This window comes from Perca flavescens, chromosome 22 (assembly GCF_004354835.1).
Source record: "Perca flavescens isolate YP-PL-M2 chromosome 22, PFLA_1.0, whole genome shotgun sequence".
NCBI classification, from domain to species: Eukaryota; Metazoa; Chordata; class Actinopteri; order Perciformes; family Percidae; genus Perca; species Perca flavescens.
In genome coordinates, this window is record NC_041352.1 from 1,286,295 (window position 1) to 1,310,684 (window position 24,390).

The following is a 24,390-nucleotide window of genomic DNA, read 5'->3' on the forward strand; positions in this document are numbered from 1 at the left end:
GAAAATGATATTGATCCAGTAAACAACTTTTTCCTCAACACCAACAGCAATTGCTTTTATTACAATAATGAACAGTTCAATTGTTCAGTTAAGACAGAAAAACAATTACTTATAATCCACTTTAATAGTAGAAGCCTATATGCTAACTTTCATAACATTACACATTATCTAAATCAATTTAAACAGCCTTTCAATATAATTGCTATATCAGAAACTTGGATAACTAGTGAAAAGGGTTCAGATTTTGAAATTAAAGGATATGACATGTGTTGTATTAACAGGGAAAACAAGAAAGGGGGTGGTGTGGCTTTGTATGTGGACCAGAAATTAAATTACAAGGTGGTGGAAAATATGTCAGCAGTGGTGGATGATTTACTTGAATGTGTTACAATAGAAGTTTGTAGGGAAAAAAAAAATGTTATTGTAAGTTGCATCTATAGATCACCAGGTTCTAATATTGATTAATTCAAAGACTGGATGCAGGTTCAATACAAAAACAAATCAGAAAGTTATGTTCATCTGTGGTGATTTTAATAAGCACAACATGACAGAGGATTTTATTAGTACAATCTATAGTCTGGGCTTTCTTCCCAAAATTACCAGACCCAGTAGGATTACTTCCCACAGTGCAACATTAATTGATAATATTTTTTCAAATGACATGGATAACAACACAGTGAGTGGACTATTAATAAATGACATCAGTGACCTCTTACCAGTTTTTACAGTTTACAACCACAACTATACATCTAAAAAGGAGAATAAACCTCTATTCAGACGGGTCAGAACAGAAGAGTCAATGGTTGCACTAAAAGATGATCTGCTCTCACAAGACTGGAAAATAATATATCAGGAAAACGATATTGACAATGCATATGAAGAATTCCTAAGAATATTTAAATTATTATATGATAAGAATTGTCCGATTAAAAAAATATTGCAAAAAACAAAAATACAATGATAGACCGTGGATTTCAAAAGGATTACAAAATGCCTGTAAAAAAAAAATTCACTTTATAGGGAATTTATTAAACACAGAACTATAGAAGCAGAAAATAAATATAAGAAATATAAAAATAAGTTAATTAGGATTATGAGAATTTGTAAGAAAGAATACTATTGTAAATTATTAGATAATAATAAAAATAATATGAAGGGTATATGGAATATACTAAGTAGTATTATAAGAAAGGGTATGAGTCAGTCTAATTATCCCCAGCATTTCACTTGTAATGAAAAGAACATTAATAATATGCAGGACGTGGTCAATAATTTTAATAATTATTTTGCAACTGTTGGACCAGATTTAGCTTAAAAAATTCCTGTTCCGCAGATAACTGATAACAGATACAATGATCTTATTGAAAGAAATCAATGCTCAATGTTTCTTAAAGCTGTGGAAGGAAAAATAAATAATAGACATTGTTAAAATATGCAAAACTAAAGCATCCACTGATTGTAACGAAATAGATATCAAGATAGTAAAAAATGTAATTGAGGGGATCTCACAACCATTAACTCATTTTTAATTTGTCATTCCAAACTGGTAAATTTCCAACTAAAATGAAAACCGCAAAAGTCATACCTTTGTATAAAACTGGAGATAAACACTACTTCACAAATTACAGGCCGATGTCTTTACTGCCACAATTTTCAAAAATTCTTGAAAAACTCTTCAATGACAGATTAGACAAATTCATAGACAAACTCATAGACAAATTCAAATTACTTACTGATAGTCAATATGGATGTATAAAAAACAGGTCAACATCACTAGCTTTAATTGATCTCATTGAAGAAATCACAAATTCCACAGACAAAAAGAAATATGGAGTAGGAGTATTTATTGATTTGAAAAAAGCATTTGACACAATTAATCATGACATAATTAATAAATTGGAACGGCTCGGGATTATGGGGATAGTGTTGAAGTGGTTAAGCAGTTATTTAAAAGACAGGCAACAATTTGTGAAGTTGGGAGATTATACATCTGAATGTTTGGACATTGCGTGTGGTGTCCCCCAGGGCTTAGTATTGGGACCAAAATTATTTATCCTCTATATAAATGATATATGTAAAGTATCTGAATTACTGAAATTTGTATTATTTGCAGACGATACAAACATCTTTGGTTCTGGTCAAAATTTACAGCAACTCTTGGATATAATCACTTCAGAATTCAGAAAAATAAAACAGTGGTTTGATATGAATAAGCTATCATTAAATATGAGTAAAATTTCATGAAATTCATGATATTTGGTAATCATAAATCAATCAATCATGTACAGTTACAAATAGAGGGTGTTAATATAGAAAGAGTATGTGAAATGAAATTTCTTGGAGTGATTATACTGTAGATGACAAGATTTGCTGGAAACCTCATTTAAAACATCCAAGCAAAACTGTAGTAATACTGAAGTATTGCAGTTTCGGCTAAAGCAAAGCACAGTTTAGACAACAAATCACTTCACATCTTGTATTGTTCAATGGTGTTACCGTATTTAAGTTACTGTGTAGAGGTTTGGGGTAACACATATCACAATTCATTGAAATCGTTAAGTATACTTCAAAAAAGAGCAATAAGAATAATTCACAACACTGGATATTTGGAACACACCAATTCACTATTTTTACAGTCTAAAGCATTAAAATTACTTGACCTAGTTGAATTTCAGAAAGGTGTAATTATGTTCAAAGCGAGAAACAATTTATTGCCTGGCAACCTACAGAAAATATGTTCTGAAAGAGTGGGGGGCTATGACTTGAGGGGAAAGTCAAATTTGAAGACTCACAGTTTTTGCACTACAAGGAGAAGTTTCTGTCTATCTGTCAGCGGCACTAAATTGTGGAACACACTAAGTAATGAATTAAAGCAATGTCCAAACATATTCCAATTTAAAAAGATGTTCAAAGAAACTATATTCCAGAGGTACAGATAACAACAGTGCAATTAATTAATAATCTGGGCTTACATTGAACAATGTGTAATATGTGTAGAATTATTGTTTATAGGTAAATATATGAATTTCCATTAATTACAATTTTTTTTATCTCTGTTGACTTATTATTATAACATTATTATTATATTATATTATTAGTAGAACCCATTTAATAGGAAAGAAAGGGTATGAAGGGGTAGGAGTACATACGTTTTACTTCTTCCTCCTCCTTTTTGAATGTGTAAATAGGTCTTTAAGTACAAGAAATTCTGGAGTTTTATTTTTTTAACTGTTCTTTTTTACATTACTATTTTCTTTGGATGTTGTATTGTATTTACATGTTCAAAATAAAAGCGAAAGAAAAAGGAAAAAAGGAAAGTATTCATTTCTATAGATGGATATCGTATATAAATTATGCTTTTGGATGAAATGACACATGCCTATTAATAAATATGAAAAGTTTTAAAGTCTCAACCATTACATAACTTAAGCATATGTGGCTTCTGAATGGGAATAACTAATGCCATATCTACATGATTATAGAGAGAGATTAGAAGGGATGCATGTTTGTGTAGACTTTGACCTGCTCCTACTTTTTTCGAGTCATTTTGGTGTTGTGTAAGTTGAATGTCAGTTGTCTTCCATGCCTGTCTGGACACTTGATCACCAAAAATAGATCCCCTAAATCAATATGGTGTAATCTTGTCTGTTTGGGTGTGTACTTGGGTGTATGTGTGTTTTACTTTTACGACATTGTACCATGAAGTTCTAGCATAACCCCATTTCCTGTGCAGTGATAGAGAATGTCCTCTGCTGTGTTTCAGGTGAAATGGTCAGACTCTTCTTCTAGTAGTGTGACCAAAACCCATCTGGAACTGGAGAATTTCCTTCTTAAGGTACCCACTTTTGTTATTGTCATTTTTCACCCATCCAGTGCAGTGACAAACATTTGAAAATCTAACCAGTCACACAGAAGAAAAACCACAGTTCCTTTCACGTCAACTTTACCACTCTGACTAGGACTTCAATTCTGGATTTATGGGCGCCTGGGTAGCTCACCTGGTAGAGCAGGCGCCCATATATAGAGGTTTACTCCTCGATGCAGCGGCCGCAGGTTCAACTCCGCCCTGCGGCCCTTGCTGCATCTCATTCCTCCTCTCTCTCCCATTTCATGTCTTCAGCTCTCCTACAGTATATAACTAAAGGCCTAAAATGCCCAAAAAATGATCTTCAAAAAAAATTGATGGTGCTGTTGTTACATTTGCAGTTCCAAAGTGTTAAATATTAAATAAATAAAAAAATACATTATGAATACAAAACATGTATAAATAAACTTTTATTGGGAAAAAAATTTAAGAAATTATTGAAACTCCACTCATAATGATAACGTTTTTTAAAGCATTGTTTTAAATAATTTAATAAAAGTTTCATTGGATATACATTTTATTGTATATAAACATAATGTCAACCTGTCCTTTTTCAAAAGTCAGTTTTTTTCCGTAATTACACTTTTCAAACTTTTATTTCACGTCAAGTTTTATTTGATGTCACGTTTCATAATTCCACATATTATTTCATTATTCATCCTTAATTTTACCTTTCACTCGGAGTCCAACACACAATCACTGTAGTCAAAAGCGTCCACTGGGTAAAAAATAAATAGGCTTGAAGTGTAAAAATAGGCTTCACATGACAAGACGCCAAGCAATCACGTGGCCTGTGTAGACAGCTGGATGGATTGTGATAGAATTATACGTGTTCCGACATGCACATGAGATAGACAACTGAAAAACCTGCTGAAACGTCAAACCAACCAACTCCCGGCTGCTGCTGTAAATACACACCGTACACTAACACACAAACTGAAACTCTTTGACCTGGCTTATGGCGCTTACCCACTGCTAGTACCAGCTCGACTCGACTCGGCCGCGGTGCCCCGTCCTCCATTTTCCATTGCAGATTTAGTACCGCCTCATGCGTGAGGTGAGCGTGGCTGGTCGTCATAGCGACGCCGCAGGAAACTGCTGTGACCTAACGCAACACACACCCAGAACTAGAAGGTGTGTTGTGTTTTTGATTCTCGGCATGTGGCTGTTTGCCAGAAGACCCATTTAGTTTCTAAAGAAGCCGGAGGCAGCAAAAAACCCACAGCTGGTTAAACTATTTAAATATGGCGTGCTTGTTCGGTGATTAGTGACGATTCTCTCCAACCAATCAGCAGTCTGCAGGTTTTCACGTCACCTTTTGGTATCGCCTCAGCTCGCTCGGAACCTCGACGGAGGTGATACTAAAAAAAGTACCTGTTGGTGAGTAGAGGCGAGTCGAGCAGGTACCATGTAATGGAAAAACGCCATAAGTTTATGATTCTACCTACCTATCTGGCTAACTAGCTAGGTCAGAATGTGGGCTTAGATTATTATTATTATTATTTATACTGTATATTTTACACAATTTATTAATGTGATTATTTCCCAATTTGTTTTTTTTATTTATTTGGTACATGAACACTCTGGGGGCTCCATAGTTACAAAGCTACATCCTCATTTATGAAAATGACTAAGGCAAATGATGCGTCTGCATGCCAACAAGTAATTTTACTGTAATATAGTATTAGTATTATAGTAAATAATCATTAGTTATATGGATATAATATATATAAGTGGGTAAAGGCAAATAATGGAACAGCTAAAACAGTCTGGTAAGTTCAGAAAATGACATCACTTTACTGAAATTTAGTTTTAACACCAGGAAAAGACACGTAAGCCATATTACAATATCCAAAATCTAAGGCGATATCTAGTCTCAAATCGCGATATCGATATTATATTGATATATTGCCCAGCCCTAGGACAAGTGTATCGGTGCCATGGGCAGTTTCAAAGCAATGTCAGAATGAGAACCTGTTAGGCCTTTTTATAGAACACAACACCTGTGCTTTTCCAAGGCAAAATGCCTGATGTATGGAAAAAAGCCCATTTGGTGATATATATATATATACATACATACATTTACATACTTTTATTATTACTTTTACATTATTTTTTAGCATTTTAGGTTTGATAGGACAGACTTTGTTTGATGGGACAGTTTAGGCATGAAAGGGGAGAGAGAGGGGAAAATTAATAAATGCAGGAATTGAACCCGCGGCTGCTGCGGCAAGGTCTGAGCCTGAGTATATGGGGCACACGCTCTACCAGGTGCGCTACCCAGGCACCCCCCATTTGGCTTTATTACTGCCTTAAGACCAAATAATACAGACAGAGAGACTACGAGACAGATTTTGTGTGAAGAATATTCTGTCTGTTATAGTGTGGATGATTGTCATTGTTTTTTTTGCAGCTTCCTAAGGATCAGTGTACTGAGTCTTTTGAGAAGAGCATCTTGAGGCTTCTGAACCAGGGCGACCGTAATGAGAGCAGGGAGGTGGAGAAGAACCTTAGGTACTTGACATTTAACACGGTCTCAACTGTGGTCATTTAAAGGGATATTTCACCGTTGGAAAGATGAATATATCTTTAAATTGGGTCACTTATGTAGTAGAAATGTGAATTTGTTTTAGGAATTGGTGCCTTCTAGGCCGAAAAAATATGGATGAAGGACACAAAATCCCAGAATGCACTTGCTTCGCTGCTTTAGAGTATACTCCCAAGCCACGCCTACCGTTTACAGACAGACAGACAGACAGTGAGACAGTCAACTCAGCTCAAGTGTGTCTTATTGTCATTTCAACCATATACACGAAACAACGTTTCACCATGGCTCAAGTGGTGTTACACAGTTAATAAATATATATATATATATATATATATATATATATATATAAAAAACAACATTATATAAAAAACGACATACAAAATATTTAGTGCACACACATTATATGCGCCGTAAAGTTCAGCTAACACATAGCTACTAGCATTAGCGCTTCATTTATCGGTCAAACCCTAATAACTAACTTCCTGTTGTGGTCAAAACAACAGCATGCACCCTAACACCCTGGGGAGACCTCTGCTCTAGAGTACAGGCTCACTCAGATTACATGATTATCGCTTTTAAATAGGTGATGCACCTCTCTCTCTCACACACACACACACACACACACACACACACACACACATACACACATACACAAACACAACAAGGTGTCCATCAGTTTTATTTTGTGTGAAGTGAAACTTATCTGCCTTTTCATCAGCAGCCCAGCCCACGACCCAGCTGCATTGCAATCATCTTTTCTGCTCGCTCTAGTGATCCTCTCACCTTTTATGGGTCTAGGCTTCACTTGTGCCAGGGGAAAGCTTTTTGCTTTATAATTTCAACTACAGTATGTTGGCATTGCAAGAGACGTCTACAGATGGTTGCAATTTTGTTTTCATTAAGCACTAATTTGCATGTTAAGGACAAGTATGTTATGGTTTGATCGCAGCCAGACAAAACCCAATATTGTGAAAAACATGTATAGGTCTATTATTCACCGTGAAAGTATAAAATTGTGGGTTTTTTAAAATTATCATAGGATTCGTCCCTCCTTCTAGATGCAAAAAGGATTTCAAAAATTAAACTTTGAGAACTAGTTTGGATGTGACAAGGAATTGTACATAAATATTTTGTGGAAACGCAAGGAAAAATGTTTGGATGGTGATTTGAGTATGCCTAAGCTTTGCTCAGCTGCATATCACAAATGCAATGTAGCTAAATTGCTGCATCATGTATTAATTATTCTTGGAGGAATAAAAAAAAAAAAACTTAATGGCTAGGTTTCCCTTCTTCTCTGTTTTTGCCTCTTCCCCTCTTTCTGCCTTTAGGGAAAGGTTCCTGTCTGCTCCTCCAGTCTTCAGACAGACCAGAAAGGTCTGCAGCTTCTTCAATTGTGACTCCAGTTACTCTACAAAACCTACTTGCTGCAGATGTGAGTATCAGACTAATGTCTCATTTCCACTGTATGGTACAGCTCGACTCTACTCAACTCACTTGGTACTATGTACATTTCTAGATTTTGTGTTCCACTGCAGATAGTAGTACCCCATCAATTAGGGGTGTTGGCAAAAAAAATTATATCTGTAAGAATCACGATTCTATTTTGATTCCCAATTCCAAACAATGTTTTTCACGTTTTCTTCCCTACTAAATAACCTAGATATTGACCAATATCAGACTGAATTGTCATGGTACAGTAATGGACTAGTTCCAGAAGGTAGCAGCAATGCAACATTGCAGATGCCTGCTGCCATTAAACTCCAATGAAGAAGACGACTCGTTCTAAATGAGGATGTAGTGTCCCTTTAGCTCAATAGCGCAATCGGGAACGGCATTGTTGCTTTTGTGGGGTTGTAGGCGATTTGTGTTTTGGTACAGTTCATTTTAACACCTGATGCAAGCGGTACTGGAGTAGGCTACGGAATATATAAAAAAAGAAAACCTTACACTTCATAACATTTTGTATTCATAACACTATTGTATTATTGTACAAATTAGCTACAACAGTCACTCCTAAATTTTTCAACTTAGGAGCAAAACGTGCTCCAAAACAAAGTTACCATAAAACCCTGTTCATATTAATTAAATAAACTGGACTTTGGGGTTAATTGTAGTCAGATCTGGGCCCATGGTCCTGGTTGTGAAAGCCCCCTTACTGCATTATATTTTTTGATTTTGAATTGTTACCTGCCAACAGAATATTGTGTTTTCCTTGACATAAATAAAGACATTTTCACCATAAATGTGTGCCTAAATATGTATCAGAATGCAGGAAATTAAGGTCTCTGACGCTCAAAATTTCCCCCCGCTTAATATGTGTCCGTGCAAAGGCCCATTCTGAGTCAGGAAAAACGCTGTATATCTATCAGCACACAATACTTACTTTTTTATTATTTTCTTTTATGAAAAACATGGTTCATCATTATTAATCCGCATACACACAGACTGGATGTTACGACTGCATATCTGTAGATGTCCAAACAGATGTTACATTACATTACATTACATGTCATTAAGCTGACCTTTTATCCAAAGCAACTTACAATTAAGTAAGTTGTCAAAGAATAAAACAATAAACCACAAACGGTGACTGCTGGGGAAACCTGTACTGTCATAGATGTCACTGAGATGTGCCTCATGGGGCATTGTGTGATGACTGTTGTAAGAAACAAAGTTATCTTTTTCTTTTTAGGTAACTGCCAGCTGGGTAAGGCCTACCAAGGAGACTGTTCTGATGCCTCCAGTCAGGAGGAAGGTAAGAAGAAATTATTTGATTATTCCACTCATTTTCCAGTGTTAAGAAGTGGCAGGGAGAGCGCAGCAAAGAGGACAAAAGAAATGCACAAGAGCATGTATATTCAGTGAATGAGGCCCGATTGTGTGATATAACAAAGCAAAGGAACGGCCAGGGCTGCCGTTGCAGCTGCAGCTACATAGTAAACGTGAAAAGCTAACTAGCGTTTATTTTTGGAGGTCGTTTGGAAAGCCTGAGTCTGTTTCAAATACTCATATTTCACAGCTATATTTGCCTGATCACATGCCGGACTGCGTTCCGCTGGAGCAGCAGTAACTACAGACCATACCTGGCTCATACTTGCATCAGAATTGTTAATGCTAGAAGATCTTGTGTATGTTAGATTTATGTTCTACTGCTTTGAAACAAGCACTTTCTTTTAACCTTAAAGAAATTGTGCAATAGAAAAACTATACTGATTTATTTACAGGGCTGCATGTAATGGGATAAAGCAGAGTCAACGCAAGAGACATGATACAGTGAGATACAAAGAAGGAAGGCTAAAATTAAAAATTAAAAAAGAAGTTTTTAATGTATGGACATGGATTGTCATGAAAAATTTCTCAATGCTCCCAATGATAGTCATATTGCAAAGTCAGAAACAACAGGGAGAAAATCAAAGGCCCAAAACTGTGTGTGTGTGTGTGTGTGTGTGTGTGTGTGTGTGTGTGTGTGTGTGTGTGTGTGTGTAACTGGAAGTAGTATTATTAGTAGTCATACTTCAACCTTAGCTTGAGAATTTAGGACTAAATCAATTTCATATCTGTGTGTCCAGTACAGAGAGTGGTCAGGGCAATGTTTAGCACAAAGACTGAAAGCAGGGGGTCAGTGCTAGCATGACACCATGAAAAGGCCTCCCAATAAACACCAAATTCTCACTGGATATGTTACTAGTTTCTGTTGGTAGCTTGTTAAAGAATGCTTTACATGCCACATTCAGAAAAAAATTAACATGAGTAACATAAGTAACATTAATAAAAAGCTGGTCAGTCTGACGTCATGTTGCCTGAGCTCATTACTATTCATGAGCTCGCCCAGTTGGGCTGGGTAAAGGATTCTGACAGCCAGGCTCTCATTGGCTAGCTGTTAGCCAATCAGATTCAAACAGCTTAGCTTGTTGACTATTAATGAGAACTGGCAGAAATCGAGCTGAGTCTTCCTGCAGGCTTTCTATACCACGCTAGAATGGCTTGAAACAAGGTAACCAGTCACTAGAGAAGAACTTCAGACATCACCACAAAGTAATGAAACACGTGTGGCAGGGCAACTTTTAATAAAAACTATATAGAAATAGCGTTCTCTTCACTGTTAGTCTCGTTTGCTGCTATAGGTCATAGACAGATGAAATCTGAACAGTTTAGAAACATTGAAAAGTTCCACATAGGTATTTTAATGTCTACGGTCTTGCAAAAAAATTCTGCTTAGAGATTTAGCAGAATTAAGAACAACTGCAGCAACAAAATTTAATATTGTCTTTTGAATATTTTTTTTATGATTAACAATTTGTTTTTTTAAACGGCATACAAAACACTGTTATTGAATATTGATAAACAGTCGGTGTAATGGTGTTTTGGTCATTTTTTCCCTCAGAGTCGTATGCTCAAGGACACAAGAAGAAACACGGGACCAAGAGTCCATGTCAAGGGTAAGTAGACTGTCTGTGGTCTGATCTGTGCATCTGTAATGTTTTCATCTTCATCATAAAAAGTAGGATATCACTTAATATTGTACAGTTCATGTCTTCAGCTCTCCTATAAAAATAAAGAGTGAAAAAAAATGTCATGATCTGATACACACTTACGCTATATTCCTCTTTTCTCGACCAGTCACTCTAGTGCGAAGGGCTCCCACGGAGATAGTCGGAGAGGGGGCCACGTTGCAGAGCTCAATGGTCCAGCAGAGAGGAGGAAGAGCTGTACACTGAGGGGCAGCCAGGAGGGGGAACAGGTAAGGCTTGAGGGCTGAAAAGGGCTGGCCAAAAGTGTTTGGTGAAAAGAAGGTTCCTTCTCTTTTTCCTGCAGTACATACTGTATCACTGAAATCATGGTTTACAATACCTGGAAAAGTCATGGAATTTCAAAATCTAATTTTCCAGGGCTGGAAAAGTAAAGGAATTAGTAAAATCCTTGAAAGTTTGGAAATATCACTGAATTTCCAAATCAAAATCCCAGGCCTTGAAAAGTCATGGAATCCTTAAAAAGGTGAAATCCTTTGATGTTTTGGAAAAGTCATGGAATTATGTTGTGTTTAATAAAATTAATTGTTGAGTGATCTTCCGTCGATAGCCTTTAATGTAATGTAACATTTAAAACCAAATGCATTGTTTGTAGGCTTATCTGTTGACGTAATATAGCTCTAATATCTGTTGGATGTGTGTCAACGTTTTATTTACCATCACGTACGTTTCTTGATTTGGTCTCCCGCCTCTCCTCCATTTATGCCAGTTAGCTGAAATGATGTTTGAAGACTTTGAATATGATATGTTTGAAAAACGCCGGGCAAGTATACATTTAATATTTCGTGAGCTACACACTTATGTTGCCACATTGTTCAGTGTTTCCCACAGATTAGAAAGCAATTTGTGGCGGGGGGGGTTGGGTTTAACCTCGACAACCCAACTGTATTTTACCGCAAACTTGCGACTAGTTAACTTTCTAAAGCAGGCGCAATTTGCTAAGAGTCGGGTCGGTGATGGTGAATGTGTGATTGTGTAAAGGTGTTCACGAGACCGATACCAACCTTTCCTGAACTTGTGAATTTCGCCAGCCGTCTTCTGTCCTTTATGGAGACAGACGCTGAGTGCACGGTTACATTTGTTGTATTTTAGCAGAATACTGAAAGTAGCAGAAATGCAGAACTGAGTACAATTTAATATCTGTTTGTTTATTTCTTGCAAGTATGTAAAAAAACATCCCCTGCTACTGAGTGGGATAAACAGGCTGATACAAAAAAATAAATTCAAGCAAACAGTAACTAAAGTGTGAGAGAAACTGTGATGGCTCGGTGGCTATGTGCAACGCGAGGCATGTGCTCTCCTTCCGCTGGAGCTCCGACTGCTGTCCGTCCACGGCGGGCTGAGCTGCCGTCTATCAGTATTAAAGTGTAAAGTGCAGGTTAACCACCACAACCAATTAATATGTAAATAAAGTGCTCAATATGTATGTATTTAAACATTTCTGTCTTAAAATGCGTTAAAATAACATTTATTGGGGTTTCTTCAAAGGTAGCATGTTTTTTACAGTAACTGGGTGATGACGTCATAAGAGGGAGTAGCAACCCATAGCGGGTACATAGACAGGCCAACAACGGGACAATTTTATCCATTTTCGCCATCTTATTCATCACTAAATTCACTTCTGAGAACGTTTTAGGCGAGAAATTAACTGTTTAGATTTCAAATATAGGCAGTCTTCCTAAAACGGTTGCTGAATTGACAATTTGCTTCAAAGTTTTCAGAGTTGAGAAGCTCCATAAAGTAACGTGACAACCAGCAGCGCCTGCCCCGGCCGCTGGCTCGTCGCTCGGACAGTCTCGCTCGGACTCACCCCTGTAAACCGGAGGTCTCTCAGACCGCTCTCGTAAATAAGAGGCTTTTATTTCGCCGTTGACAGATCGTTTGTTTAAATATCACAACGCATGTCCATCATAAGATTAACGGGAACCTGTGGTTAACTGTCTTTTCGGAGATAAACTCAACAAGCACCTGATAACCTCGCTGGCCGGCCGTCTCTAACACACACACGGCCACACACACACACACGCACACACAGCGCCACAGCGCAGCAGCAGAGGAGAGAGTGGGTCCCAGAGGCAGCAGTAAAATCAGCCCACTTCGTAGCCACAAACCTCACCCAGGCACCAATGGTGGACCCTCTGCCCTGTTTCTGATGTACTCGGACATCCCGCACAAACACAATAGTTTACCATTTTAGCTAGCTAGCTAGGTCTCCAATATAACTGCTAGCCTACTAGCCGTTAGACTCTTGGAGTCTCTCTTAGGACGTCACACACCGCCTAGTGGAAGGGAGGGGGAGTGCTTAAAACCACTGTAAAAAGTACCAACTTTTCATATTATATTCAACATTTTGTTATAAAAAGCCATACAAAACAAGGTGGGCGGCTATAATCTTTATGTTTAATAAGCACATTGCTTAACTTCATGAAAAATGTAACCTGCAATTTACACTTTAAATTGAGACAATTTCATAACCTGTGAAAACATCTCGTTAAATAGTAGTTAATTCCAAGTCTTGGTAGGCCTACAGTTGGTTTTAACACCTGATGCCATATGGTAGTACGCATGAACAACAAATGGGACCGCTTTATCAGCATGGCCCAGACTCCCTGAACAAGCTGGTTACATTTGCAATTAATCCGCGGTTCACATGCATGCCGAACCGTACACTACTACACTACTACTGTACTGTATATTCAACATCACTGACAATTTATTGATCAATATTTCAAAATAGAAAACATTACACTTAATAACGTTTTGTATTCATGACAATTTTGTATTATTGTACAAATTAGTCAGTAACCCTGACGTGCGCAGAGGTGCGATAGCCCGTCCAACGCTGCGTTGTGTTGACTGACGTTAAAAGGAATTTGCGTTAACTAATTAATAACGTGTTAATCTTGACAACCCTAAATCAAATGCATTAAGAATACACTAGTCTGGCATAGCCTGACCTATCTCCACAGTGCTGCAAAGTAAGGTCTGGCTCTACCACACATACGGAAATAGGGTAGGAGAAAAAACGCTTTGGGTTGTTTGCATTTCTTTTAACCAATCGCAACCATCTTAAAAATATGGGCGCAGGGTGAATACAGGCATATTCAGACAGTATGAGAAAAATAATGTTTAAAGCATGTAAACATGTGTTAGTAGAAGCCCAAAATGCAAGTACGATCCTGAAAATGAGCATTCCAGGTCTTCTTTAAGAGGGGATGTTGGTTTGTGGGTCTGTTTTGTTGAAGGCGGTGCTGGGTCAACATGTTTTGTTTCTCTCTCGTGAAACAGCAGTAGAGGCATTCAGCAGTGTTGGTCTAATGATTATCCCGACTGTAAAGCTCAGCAGCACAGTTTACATTTAGGGACAATTCCTTGAACACTAGTTAATCATTCCATGTTGTAGTTACATGAAGGCCTGCGGGAACATAGCCATCCAGCAGTCTGTGTGGGGGTGAGAGTGTGTCACACACTGCCACGTGAATGGGAGTACTCACCGCTAATCTCACTGATATAGGTCAAGACTACGTGTATATGTGAGTGCGAGTGAGGCAGCTGACAAAGCACCCCCCCCCCCCCCCCCCTCCCCTCTCTCTATCTCTCTCTCTTGCTCTTCGCTCTTTGTCACAATTGAGGCTTCATACATTCAGATTCATTTTATTTAAAACAGGGACAATGCACAAGTTAACATTAACCTTGTATAAGAACAAGGAGAGATGCATTGTGCCAGGCTGTAGCACAAGTGCTATTTTCCGCCCGTAGTCCCTTGACAGGTCATTAACACAATAAAAATTCCATGCAAGTGAAATACAAAACATTAAAATATACAATTTTACAACCACAGTCACACCTAATTTACAGTTAAAACTATCATGTGCTCAATTGTCCCTCTCCCCCCCACCCACCAACAAAGCTATGCAATCAAAATCCTTACCTCTCCCAATATACACACACACACATTGCCACACGCACGGGTACCCGCCACACACGGCGGAAAAGTTGAGAGAAAGGAAAAAGAGCGTGTGTGTGTGCGTCCTTGAGAATTGTAACTCGTATAACTTCTGTTGTCAGTTAATTGAAGCATTGACCGCCATGAAATCACCATATGTCAGACTGACCTGCCGGTCATGGCCGAGCACGTGAAAACCGGCCAATTCCGGTCACCGGCCGCTCTATCGGTGCATCTCTAATTATTTCCATAGAATGTGAAAAGAGACAGATTCCAACTGTGATTTTTCTGGTTTCTTCCAAAATGCAGCAATGTTATATTTGAAATGAAGACCGAAGTATACCATCTCTTTTTACAAGTAACAATCTACAGCACACAGAATAAATATAAACAAAATGTGCAACACAAAAGACCACTTTCCTCCAAAAACCTATCTATCCTAACATTGAATTACATGTCTGGGATGTTTGGATCATAATTATGTACCTTACATGGAGCAATATACTGTAGGTTTCAATTATCCAATTAAATTGTAAAAATATTTGAGCTAACTATAAATCGAGGAATCTGCGTGTGTACCTTTCGTGTATGGCAGGCGCCGTCTCAGGAAAGCTGTCATGACCACTTGAACAATGAACGCCGTGTTTGAGCTATGTTACTGGTTACTGGTTGCACAGCGTTTGTCGTTCGACTGGTACAGTCTTAACAATCTATCTTTTTAATAAACTGTCTGTACACTTACAAAGTTCTCAATGCTTCGGTTTACTTGTTAGTGGTGTAGTTACCCATGGCCCCGAAGGCTAGCGTTAAGCTAATCAACGGTTTGCGCTATCTTGTTTCAAGCTACAGACACATTGGATTAGCATGAAAACATGTCCCACAGAGACTTGCAAATCGCTACACATGTGTTATTAACCATTAGGTTCATTTTGCGCTGGAATTGTCCTTTAACCCGAATATAATATATTTTTTTAAACTGCATATAAACGCACTGATTGGTTCACAGGCTACCGGTGTCGTGCCAAAAAGTGGTCATCCTAAATATATGGTCACCCAGCTCCTAGAGGAATTCTCTATTAAAAATGTAATGTTATGTTAAAGGTTTTGGTTGAACCTGACTGCCTGTTCTCCTCACAGCACCAGGACACTGAGAAGAGAAGCCATCCAGTCACTAAAACAAAGAACAGGGGCCTGCCCACAGACAGGTAGGTCAGTTTATGACCGTGTTATAGTGACCTTGAAGGTATCAAAGCTAGAGGGTGAAACTGCTTATTAACATATAGATGAATGACAGATGTCATGCTTACAGTGCCACATAAAAGCTATCAGTGGATTTTATTTAAAGTCACAGTCGTATGTCTTTGCAGATGAAAATGATTTAATCAAGTCTGTGATCTGTTTAGACATGAGAGAGAGTGTAGTGCTAGTGATCTTAAAGCTACTCGTGTTACTGTACCGTGGAAGGACTTGAGCACTCTTAAACGCCCATCAGTCTATAATCTGGCTGTGACTCTACTCATCACGGACCGCAGTTGTATTCTTTGTTGTTGTCTTTCTCTGTTGAATTCACTCTGTCCTCTTGTGTCCCATCTCTGTCTTTTTTTAGGGACAAGGGGAAGGGTGCTGCCTTTATAGCCAACGGTAGGTTGGTAGCAGCTCTGTCGCCTCAGAGGAAGAGTGAGTGTCTAAATGGCTGTTGCAATGTCTGTAATAGAAGCAACATGGCAGTGTTAACATAACAAACAATGTTAATCCTCCTGGTTGAGTCGCTAAACATATGTCAAAATGAATCACCTGCATTATGTTCAAAAGTTTAAAACAATATTTGGGTGGTTCTGCCTCCAGGAAGCAGGCACAGTCAGTGGCTTGCTCTTATGGGAAATTGTTGGGTAAATTATAGAGTGTGGTCTAGACCTCCTCGATCTGTAAAGTTTCCTGAGATAATTTCTGTTATGATTTGACAGTATAAATAAAATTGAAATTGAATTGTCTGCATGATGGTAGAAATCAACACAATAAACCTTACAAACCTAAGGACTGACCTTTCCTATTGGTTGCATCCTGCCTCTTAGATTAAAATAAAAGATAGTTTAGAAAGACAGTAGTGTCGCCATCTTGGAATACAGTCATGAGCAGTCGAATCACGAACGCTGTGTTTGAGCTATGTTACTGGTTACTGGTTACACAGCGTTCATGGTTTGACTGGTCGTGACTGCTGTCCCAAGATGGCAGTTGCCTCTATAACCGAAGGTAATGTCTTTCTAAACTCTCTTTTTAATAAACTGTCTGTAGACTTACAAAGTTGTCAATGCTTCTGTTTACATGTAGGGACCCTCATTATGCTACCGCGGAAGTGTGGTGATATTTTGAGCCTTGTTAGTGGTAGAAAATAGCGATTTTATTTTTACTCTCCCTGTGCCCCGAATGCCTAGCGTTAAGCTAATCAGCGGTTTGCGCTAGCTTGTTTCAAGCTACAGACACATTGGGTTAGCATGAAAACATGTCCCAGAGAAAGGTTGACTCGGTACACGTGTTATTAACCCCTAGGTTCATTTTGCGCCTGATTTCTCCTTAAATGTAAAACTCGCAAAGCAATTATTTGCACAATAAGAGAGCCAGATTACAAACACAATGCTATGCACATGTGGAATGTGTTCCCGTACGCTGTCATTCAATGTAGTGTGTACACAAACGCATGCTCGGCCACTGTCCCCACTGCTGCTTCCACTCAGGTCCATTTTCAAACGTATCAAGACTGTTACTCCATGTTACAAAAATCTGATATGCCCATTAAATGATCCTCAAAAAGCCTGTTATAGGCTGGAAAAACCCCTTTTAGCCAAATCGCTGTTTTTTTTTCTCTCGTCCACTTACATTATGTAAATTAATGTTCCTTCTAGATAAAGTTATTACTATAGATCAGAGGCTATCAAGCAGTAAGGCAGGAGAGCAGCAGGGGATGCACGTAAAGGGAGTGACGTAATGCATAGCGATAAAGAGGACAGGACGTTACTGTAGTTTGGCCACTTATCAATATAGGAGGCTGTTTAGGAACTTTAAAAACCCTTAGTGCCTGATTGCCTTAATTTGCGTCAACCTTTGCGTCCTTCTCGTAGTAAAATTGAAACACACAGACGTGATACACAGATTGTTATCCACTATCCATTCTCTCTGATGTCCATTAAACAGGTACATACTTTCACATTTAGTGAATGCTCTACAGGCTGATGTCTGGTGGCATGTCTGCAGTTTAACAAATGGTTGTTGTTGCAGATGGAGGTTTTGGTCCAGATACCTTTGGTGACACATCATCAGAAAGCTACAGCTCTCCATCCAGCCCTCAACACAGAGGACAAGAGAGCCTGGATAGTGAGGACGACCACAACAAAGGTAAAATGAACACACACACACATAAAATGAACACGCACACGCACAAAATGTATGGAATGTAATGTAATGAAGCATGTACCTGTTGTGTGCTACATGCTTCTCTTATTGTCATAAAGATGTTGGTGTAATGTGGAGTGAACCTTGTTTCCCTGTTAGATACAGACAGCCACTCCGATGACTCCAGCAAAGGCCCGGGGCCCGACATGTTCTTCACCCACCAGACTGATCGAACTGTCCACCCTCTGTCTGCCAACAACCACCCGGGCCAGACGGAGCCACTCTTCTTAGAGACCAGCACAAACCCCCCCCCTCTCTCCTTCATGCAAGATGTGTGTTATGTGCTCCCTAACGGTGCTGCTGACTCTCCACTTCCACTGGTCCCTCCTCCCAGCCAAAGCATCGTCCCCGATAGGAAGCCCTCCTCTGGGTCCCTGATGATGCAGAGGCCCCTAGTGCCTCCAGCTGTCCCAGGCCCTGGAATTGTGGGAGACCCAGAAAAGATGGACATGCTCCCAACCTTTGGGATCCCACCTATTGGCCTCCACGCTTCAGGAAGTCCTACTGTGCAGCCTCTCGTTCAGAGGTTCAAAACGGCTTTGCCTCACAGTCAAGGTGGCACCGATGGAGCTTCAGGGAGTGGTTCTAGTCCTGCTGCCCTGCAGGCTTCACACCAGGCTCCTGTCAGAGCCATCGGTGTCATGTCTCCTGGCCCCACATCCTACTCCTCTCCTCTTCATCAGTCTCTGACCTGCCAAGACTCGGCCGGTGTGAGTTCGGGCCTGGCCTCAGCTCTGCCACATGCAGAGACTTCACATGCCAAGCACCCCGGCTTAACCTTACCATCTGGACTGCCTTCTCCCTACACCCTGCCCCCTGGCCCTACCTCTGCCATGCCTACTGTAGGAGCACCTACAGCCTCTGGAATAGCTCCATCTCCTGGACATGTACAATCAGCTGTTCCTCTAGCCGTGCCCACCCACACCCCTGGACCTGCCCCCAGCCCCAGCCCAGCACTCAGCACGGCCCACAGCGACTGTACATCCTACAGCAACAGCAGTGCTTCCTGTGGAAGTGCCCCTGTTGCCCCTGGCAACCCTATTACTCTCCAGCAAACCCAGCAGCAACAATTGCCCCCCCAGCAGCCGACGCCACCACAACCACAGCAGCAGCAGCAGCCTATGGGCTGTGGGACCTGTGGTTGTCACAACAACTGCGGTGGCCGAGGCAGCAACAGCAACAACAACAATGTGGGGGGGGTCCCTGGCTGCCAAGCCCCCTTATTCTTCTCCCACCAGATGGCGGCGGCGGCAGCAGCACGCCAGGTGTTCAGCGTCCCACCCCCTCTCTTCCAGCTCACAAGCCTGTGCAGTAACCGTTACCTCACCCAGGCCCAGCCTCCTCACCAGGCCAACGGTGCTACCCCCCCCCCCTTCTTCCCCACTGCTCCACCTCCTGCACACCCATCCCCCTACGGCCCCCTCCACACCCACTCTCACAGCCACGCAGACGTGCCATCACATATGCTGGGCACCCAGGCGGCTGCGGTAGCCGCCGCCGCAGCCGCAAACTACAACCTCCAGCAGCAGATGGCGCCCGCGGCGTCGTTCTGCCAGCGTGTCTACCAGCATATGTATGCTAACCCCATGGGCCTGCTGCCTGCTGCTGCACTGGGGGGGGGCGGGGTCAATAAGAAGAGCGGCAACGTGTCCTGTTATAACTGTGGTGTGAACGGCCACTACGCTCACGACTGCAACCAACCCTCCATAGACTCCACGCAGCAAGGTAGTGCAGCCACACGGAACAGGGAGAAACAGAGGACCCCTTAGTTTCACTTTCCCAGAACCCCCATCGGCCACTGGCGTCAGATAGTCCAGCATTCAGCCCGGACTATGAAAAGTTAGGGCTCATCATCGCCAAGTATATTTTTGAGTTGTTTACTTTCATCTCTGTTGGGTTACCTCCTTCAGTTTGTTTTATTTGGCCAGAAGAGAAGTTGGGCCACTGAAACATTCAAAGTTGCACCATGTTTGAAAATGCTAGTGTGGGTTGTCTCCCGGGACACCTGTGTTGCGGTGTGATAGGGGGTCCGGATGGGGAGTGTTCTTACCTGAGAAGGAGAATCATGGCAAAAGGCAGATAGGTTTGTCACACATAGCTATCAGGGACAAGAATCAAGGTAGTTTTGGCTACATCTCAAATTCCGCTGGGATTGGTTATCACATGAGAGTACTATGCCAGTGCTGGTAAAAAAGAAAAAGAAAAAGAATGGCACTCAGAGAGTGCAGGCCTCTGTCGAGGCCATGCCCTATCTCGCAATGTTATTGAAAGTGAAAAATAATTTGTGCATCTGTCCCGTGATTCGGATTCGCTCCAAAATGGAATGGGTTTGCCACCCTTTCACCCAGTTTCATGAAAATCGGGCCAGTGGTTTTTCTGTAATCTTGCTGACCAATACACAAACAGAACCTACAACCAGCGTCTGCTTGTGAATGTGTCAACCACTGGGTGGGCCACAGTTCCACATGGTTCCCATAGAAAGGTTTAGGGGAGCGGCTGTGGGCTGCACCCGATCAGAGTCTTAATTCTCTTGTAAAAAAACAAAACCTAATATAAGGCAGGACTAGTATTACCAGGGGACCTCATGTGCTCACAGCGAGAGCTACATGACACATGCCACATCGATGTAGTGGCATGTGTCATGTAGCTCTCGCTGTGAGCACCGTCCAGCAGTGAGCCCCAAACTTAGCAGAACAAAAGAGCTTCAAACGCAAAGATTGCACTAGAAGGCTAACTAGAGTTAGGAAGTAGACTGTATAGCCCATTTTTCTGTATGCAATGTAAAAAGCCTTTTATTTTTTTTATAATATTGTTTTTAACTGATAGTATTAATTAGTCAAAAATTCTTATTGTCGGTTAACGGTTGATCCTAAACTTCCCTAGTTCCCAGGTAATACTAGTCCCGTGTGAATAGGGCTTATTATAAAGCATAAAGCGTACCTTTGTGTGTTTGGGTGCATGTCTTCTTTGCCTCATTTTGGTGCCCTAAGCCTCATTGGGTTCATTTTCTGCTTTTGACCACAAGTTGCAGCAATGGTTAAAAAAACCCATCTGGTATCACTTTACTTGAAGGTATCGACACAATCGTGACATGACCCTGTCATGAACATGTCATAAACGTTTATGACTGCTGTCATTAAGTGTCATTCGGTTTTTGTCATGACAAGTGTGACATTGTTTAGGTTGTCTTGATTATGGCAACTTGACATTAATCAAAGTGACATTACCAGAAGTTGTCTTGGTCATGACAAGTTGACATTACATTTCTTTGGAGTGTCCTTATTAAGACAGATTGACATTAAACAGGATGACATTATGTCAAGTTGTCATGACCAGGACATCGTCTGGTAATGTCATCCTGGTTAATGTCAAGTTGTCATTACAAAGACATCCCAAACAAATGCAATGTCACCTTGTCATGACCAAGACAAATTCTGGTAATGTCACTTTGATTAATGTCAAGTTGTCATCATCAAGACAACCCAAACAATGTCAACTTGTCATGACAAACCCCGGATTGCACTTAATGACAGAAGGTTTAGGACTTAGGACTTGTTATGTCATAGCTATGACAGTGTCATGTCATGATTATGTCGGTACCTTCAAGTAAAGTGTTACCACCCGTCCTTGGACTCGTCACACAGAGGTGGGGTACCTGAGCTGCTTCCCTTCCCTGTCTCCCTGTGTCCCAGCCGGTCTCAGTGGGACTAGATCACATCTAAACCTCATCCCTTCCTGCCCTGTGAAGGGTGTCATTCAACAATAAGGCTACATTGACAACATTAATAACAGAAATGATGTTCATTGAAAAGTCAGCGGTTTTATTATTATTAGAAATAATGGCAAACCAGTGACTGCCAGCATGGTACAGAACACACACACACACACACACACACACACACACACACACACACACACACACACACACACACACACACACACACACACACACACACACACACCAGTCCATGGTTTAAAACCCATGTCCATGAAGAAAAGGCGTGTTTAGACCTTTAGCGATCTTGAGACTATTGTTTGTGTCAACCGTCCACTGATTGTGTATCCTCTGTGTGTTTGGGTGCCTCTCTCTATGTGTGCATGTGGTTGCCTGTGTGTTGGTGACATTGCAGGTGGCTTCCGGTTAAAGTACGCAGCCTCCCACATTTCAGAAGCACTTGACAATGCCGACTGAAGAAGAAGAAGGAGAAGAAGAAGAAAGGAGGAAGAGGAGTCTCTGGTTTCTTCCTCTGGTCTCGCCTGTTCTCCCCCAGGCACCGTGTGTGAGCAGTGCCCTGGAGCTTTGCTGTACTTCACACCCCACCCCACATTCTCCTAAAGAAAGTGACATGCCAAGGGCTCCGCTCCGTGGACAAAGCCCGGCTACTTGTGCCTGAGAAAATCTTGTTCCCATGGAGATGATTCACTGTCTCGTGCACGCCACCGGTCCACGTGACTCCCGGTCCCTTCCTTTTTAGTTTGTCTTTGATATTTTTGCACTGAGGGTTGGAAACGGTTAACTTATTACTTAATTATTTGGAATTTTGAGGATTTTGTTTTGTGTGTTTTTACGTTAAGTTGGAGAAAAAGGTTCTTATAAACTTATTTCTAAAGCAGCGCATTTCTGCTTTCTCCTCAATATTACTGTTCACCTAGGATTTTATTTGTCGGGCAAAATTGTACAGCAGTTTTAAAAAAAAAAATCGGAAAAGGAATGTCGGCAAGATGGATTATATTGTTTGTTTTCATTTTCAACTTTGCTGTACGGTTTTTGAATGTGTTCACCTTCTCATTCAGAGCAGCAGTGTGTAGGATTTAGTGGCATCTAGCACTGAAGTTGCAGATGGCAACAAAAGGAACCTCCTTTCCTCACCCCTCCCTTTCCTCACCTCTCCCTTTCCTCACCCCTCACTTTCCTCACTCCCTCCCTTTCCTCACCCCTCCCGTTCCAAGTGGGTAGCAGCACCCACGGTGGCCTTCGTTTAACGGGAGAGAGCATGACAGACCCTTTCTAGAGCCAGCGTTTCTCCGTTCTGGGTTACTGTAGAAACATGGCCCCCATATATAGATATGAAGGAATCATTCTAAGCTAACAAGAACATTGGTAGTTACTTTCAGGTGATTAATTTACCAATGTAAACCTCATTATGAATATTATATTCCATTTCTCCCAATGCATCCCCTTAAATCCTCCACACTGGCCCTGTAAGAACCTGACAGTATCACAGTGTATGTCTGTAGTGCATTTTTGCTGCTTGATATACGTTATGGTTGGAAGATAATTTCTGCTTTTATGAAGTGTTTTTTTTAATTATTATTTTCATTTTTAAAATGGTTTTATTTGGTGAAATGCACTATAGCAAAGCAGGAACGCAAGGGCACTGAAACAGTCGGCACCACATCCAAGCAGATGTAGCCTGGCGATTTATTCCTTTTTACTCTCACAAAAATTAACATGAAACCGTTAATAATCAGCACAGACAGCATTTGGACTGTTTTTAGTGTAGTTTTAATATTTCAGGTGTGAAAACGATTTCTAAGAGAGAGGGATTCCTGTGTTCTTTATCAAACTCCACATACTTTAGACCAACAACAGAAGAGAAGACCAGTCGGACCACGTCTCTCTCAGAGACCTTTTTATTTGGTCACGAGCTGTTTTAAATGTAGGACGATGAAGTAGAGGAGTGTCAGCTGTCAAGGTACGATTCTGCAGAGGGTGGAGCCAAACTACGTATCGATTGAGTCATCGAGACTTCTATAGAAAAACTAAAAAAAAAAACACTACTTACCTACCAAATCTATTTGTTTGGACTTTAATGTCAGTATTGTCAGCCTCGTCGTGAGTTCACTGTTCCCAGCTGGTTCCGTTCGGAGCCCGTGTAAGAGCAGGATGACGCTAAAACAATAACGGCCTCTTCTATGCTTGCTCATTGACTAAATGATTCTGAAATATTTTACAGGTTTTGATTTTTCCACAAAACGGCTAATAACTGACCTAAACTATCTGACAACGGTGATAGCGACACTAATGACTACATCTTAACTGAGATCCCTATTT

At 40.6% G+C, this 24,390-nt stretch overlaps 1 protein-coding gene across 3 annotated transcripts in view; it reads left to right on the top strand.

Annotated features, from left to right (window-relative positions):
• Positions 1-24,111, top strand: part of zcchc2 (zinc finger, CCHC domain containing 2) — a 33,900-nt gene extending 9,789 nt beyond the window's left edge. For 2 of the 3 annotated variants that reach the window (XM_028569044.1, XM_028569045.1), the window contains exons 4-14: positions 3,764-3,835; positions 6,279-6,379; positions 7,742-7,845; positions 9,106-9,168; positions 10,798-10,852; positions 11,034-11,154; positions 16,026-16,093; positions 16,495-16,565; positions 18,162-18,278; positions 18,435-20,060; positions 22,466-24,111. In XM_028569044.1, the coding sequence (XP_028424845.1) occupies positions 3,764-3,835; positions 6,279-6,379; positions 7,742-7,845; positions 9,106-9,168; positions 10,798-10,852; positions 11,034-11,154; positions 16,026-16,093; positions 16,495-16,565; positions 18,162-18,278; positions 18,435-20,060; positions 22,466-22,527 (2,460 nt within the window). In that variant the 3' untranslated portion in view covers positions 22,528-24,111. The remainder of the gene's footprint in view (positions 1-3,763; positions 3,836-6,278; positions 6,380-7,741; positions 7,846-9,105; positions 9,169-10,797; positions 10,853-11,033; positions 11,155-16,025; positions 16,094-16,494; positions 16,566-18,161; positions 18,279-18,434; positions 20,061-22,465) is intronic. The other variant, XM_028569046.1, reaches the window with a different exon arrangement.
• The last annotated feature ends 279 nt before the right edge of the window (positions 24,112-24,390 follow it).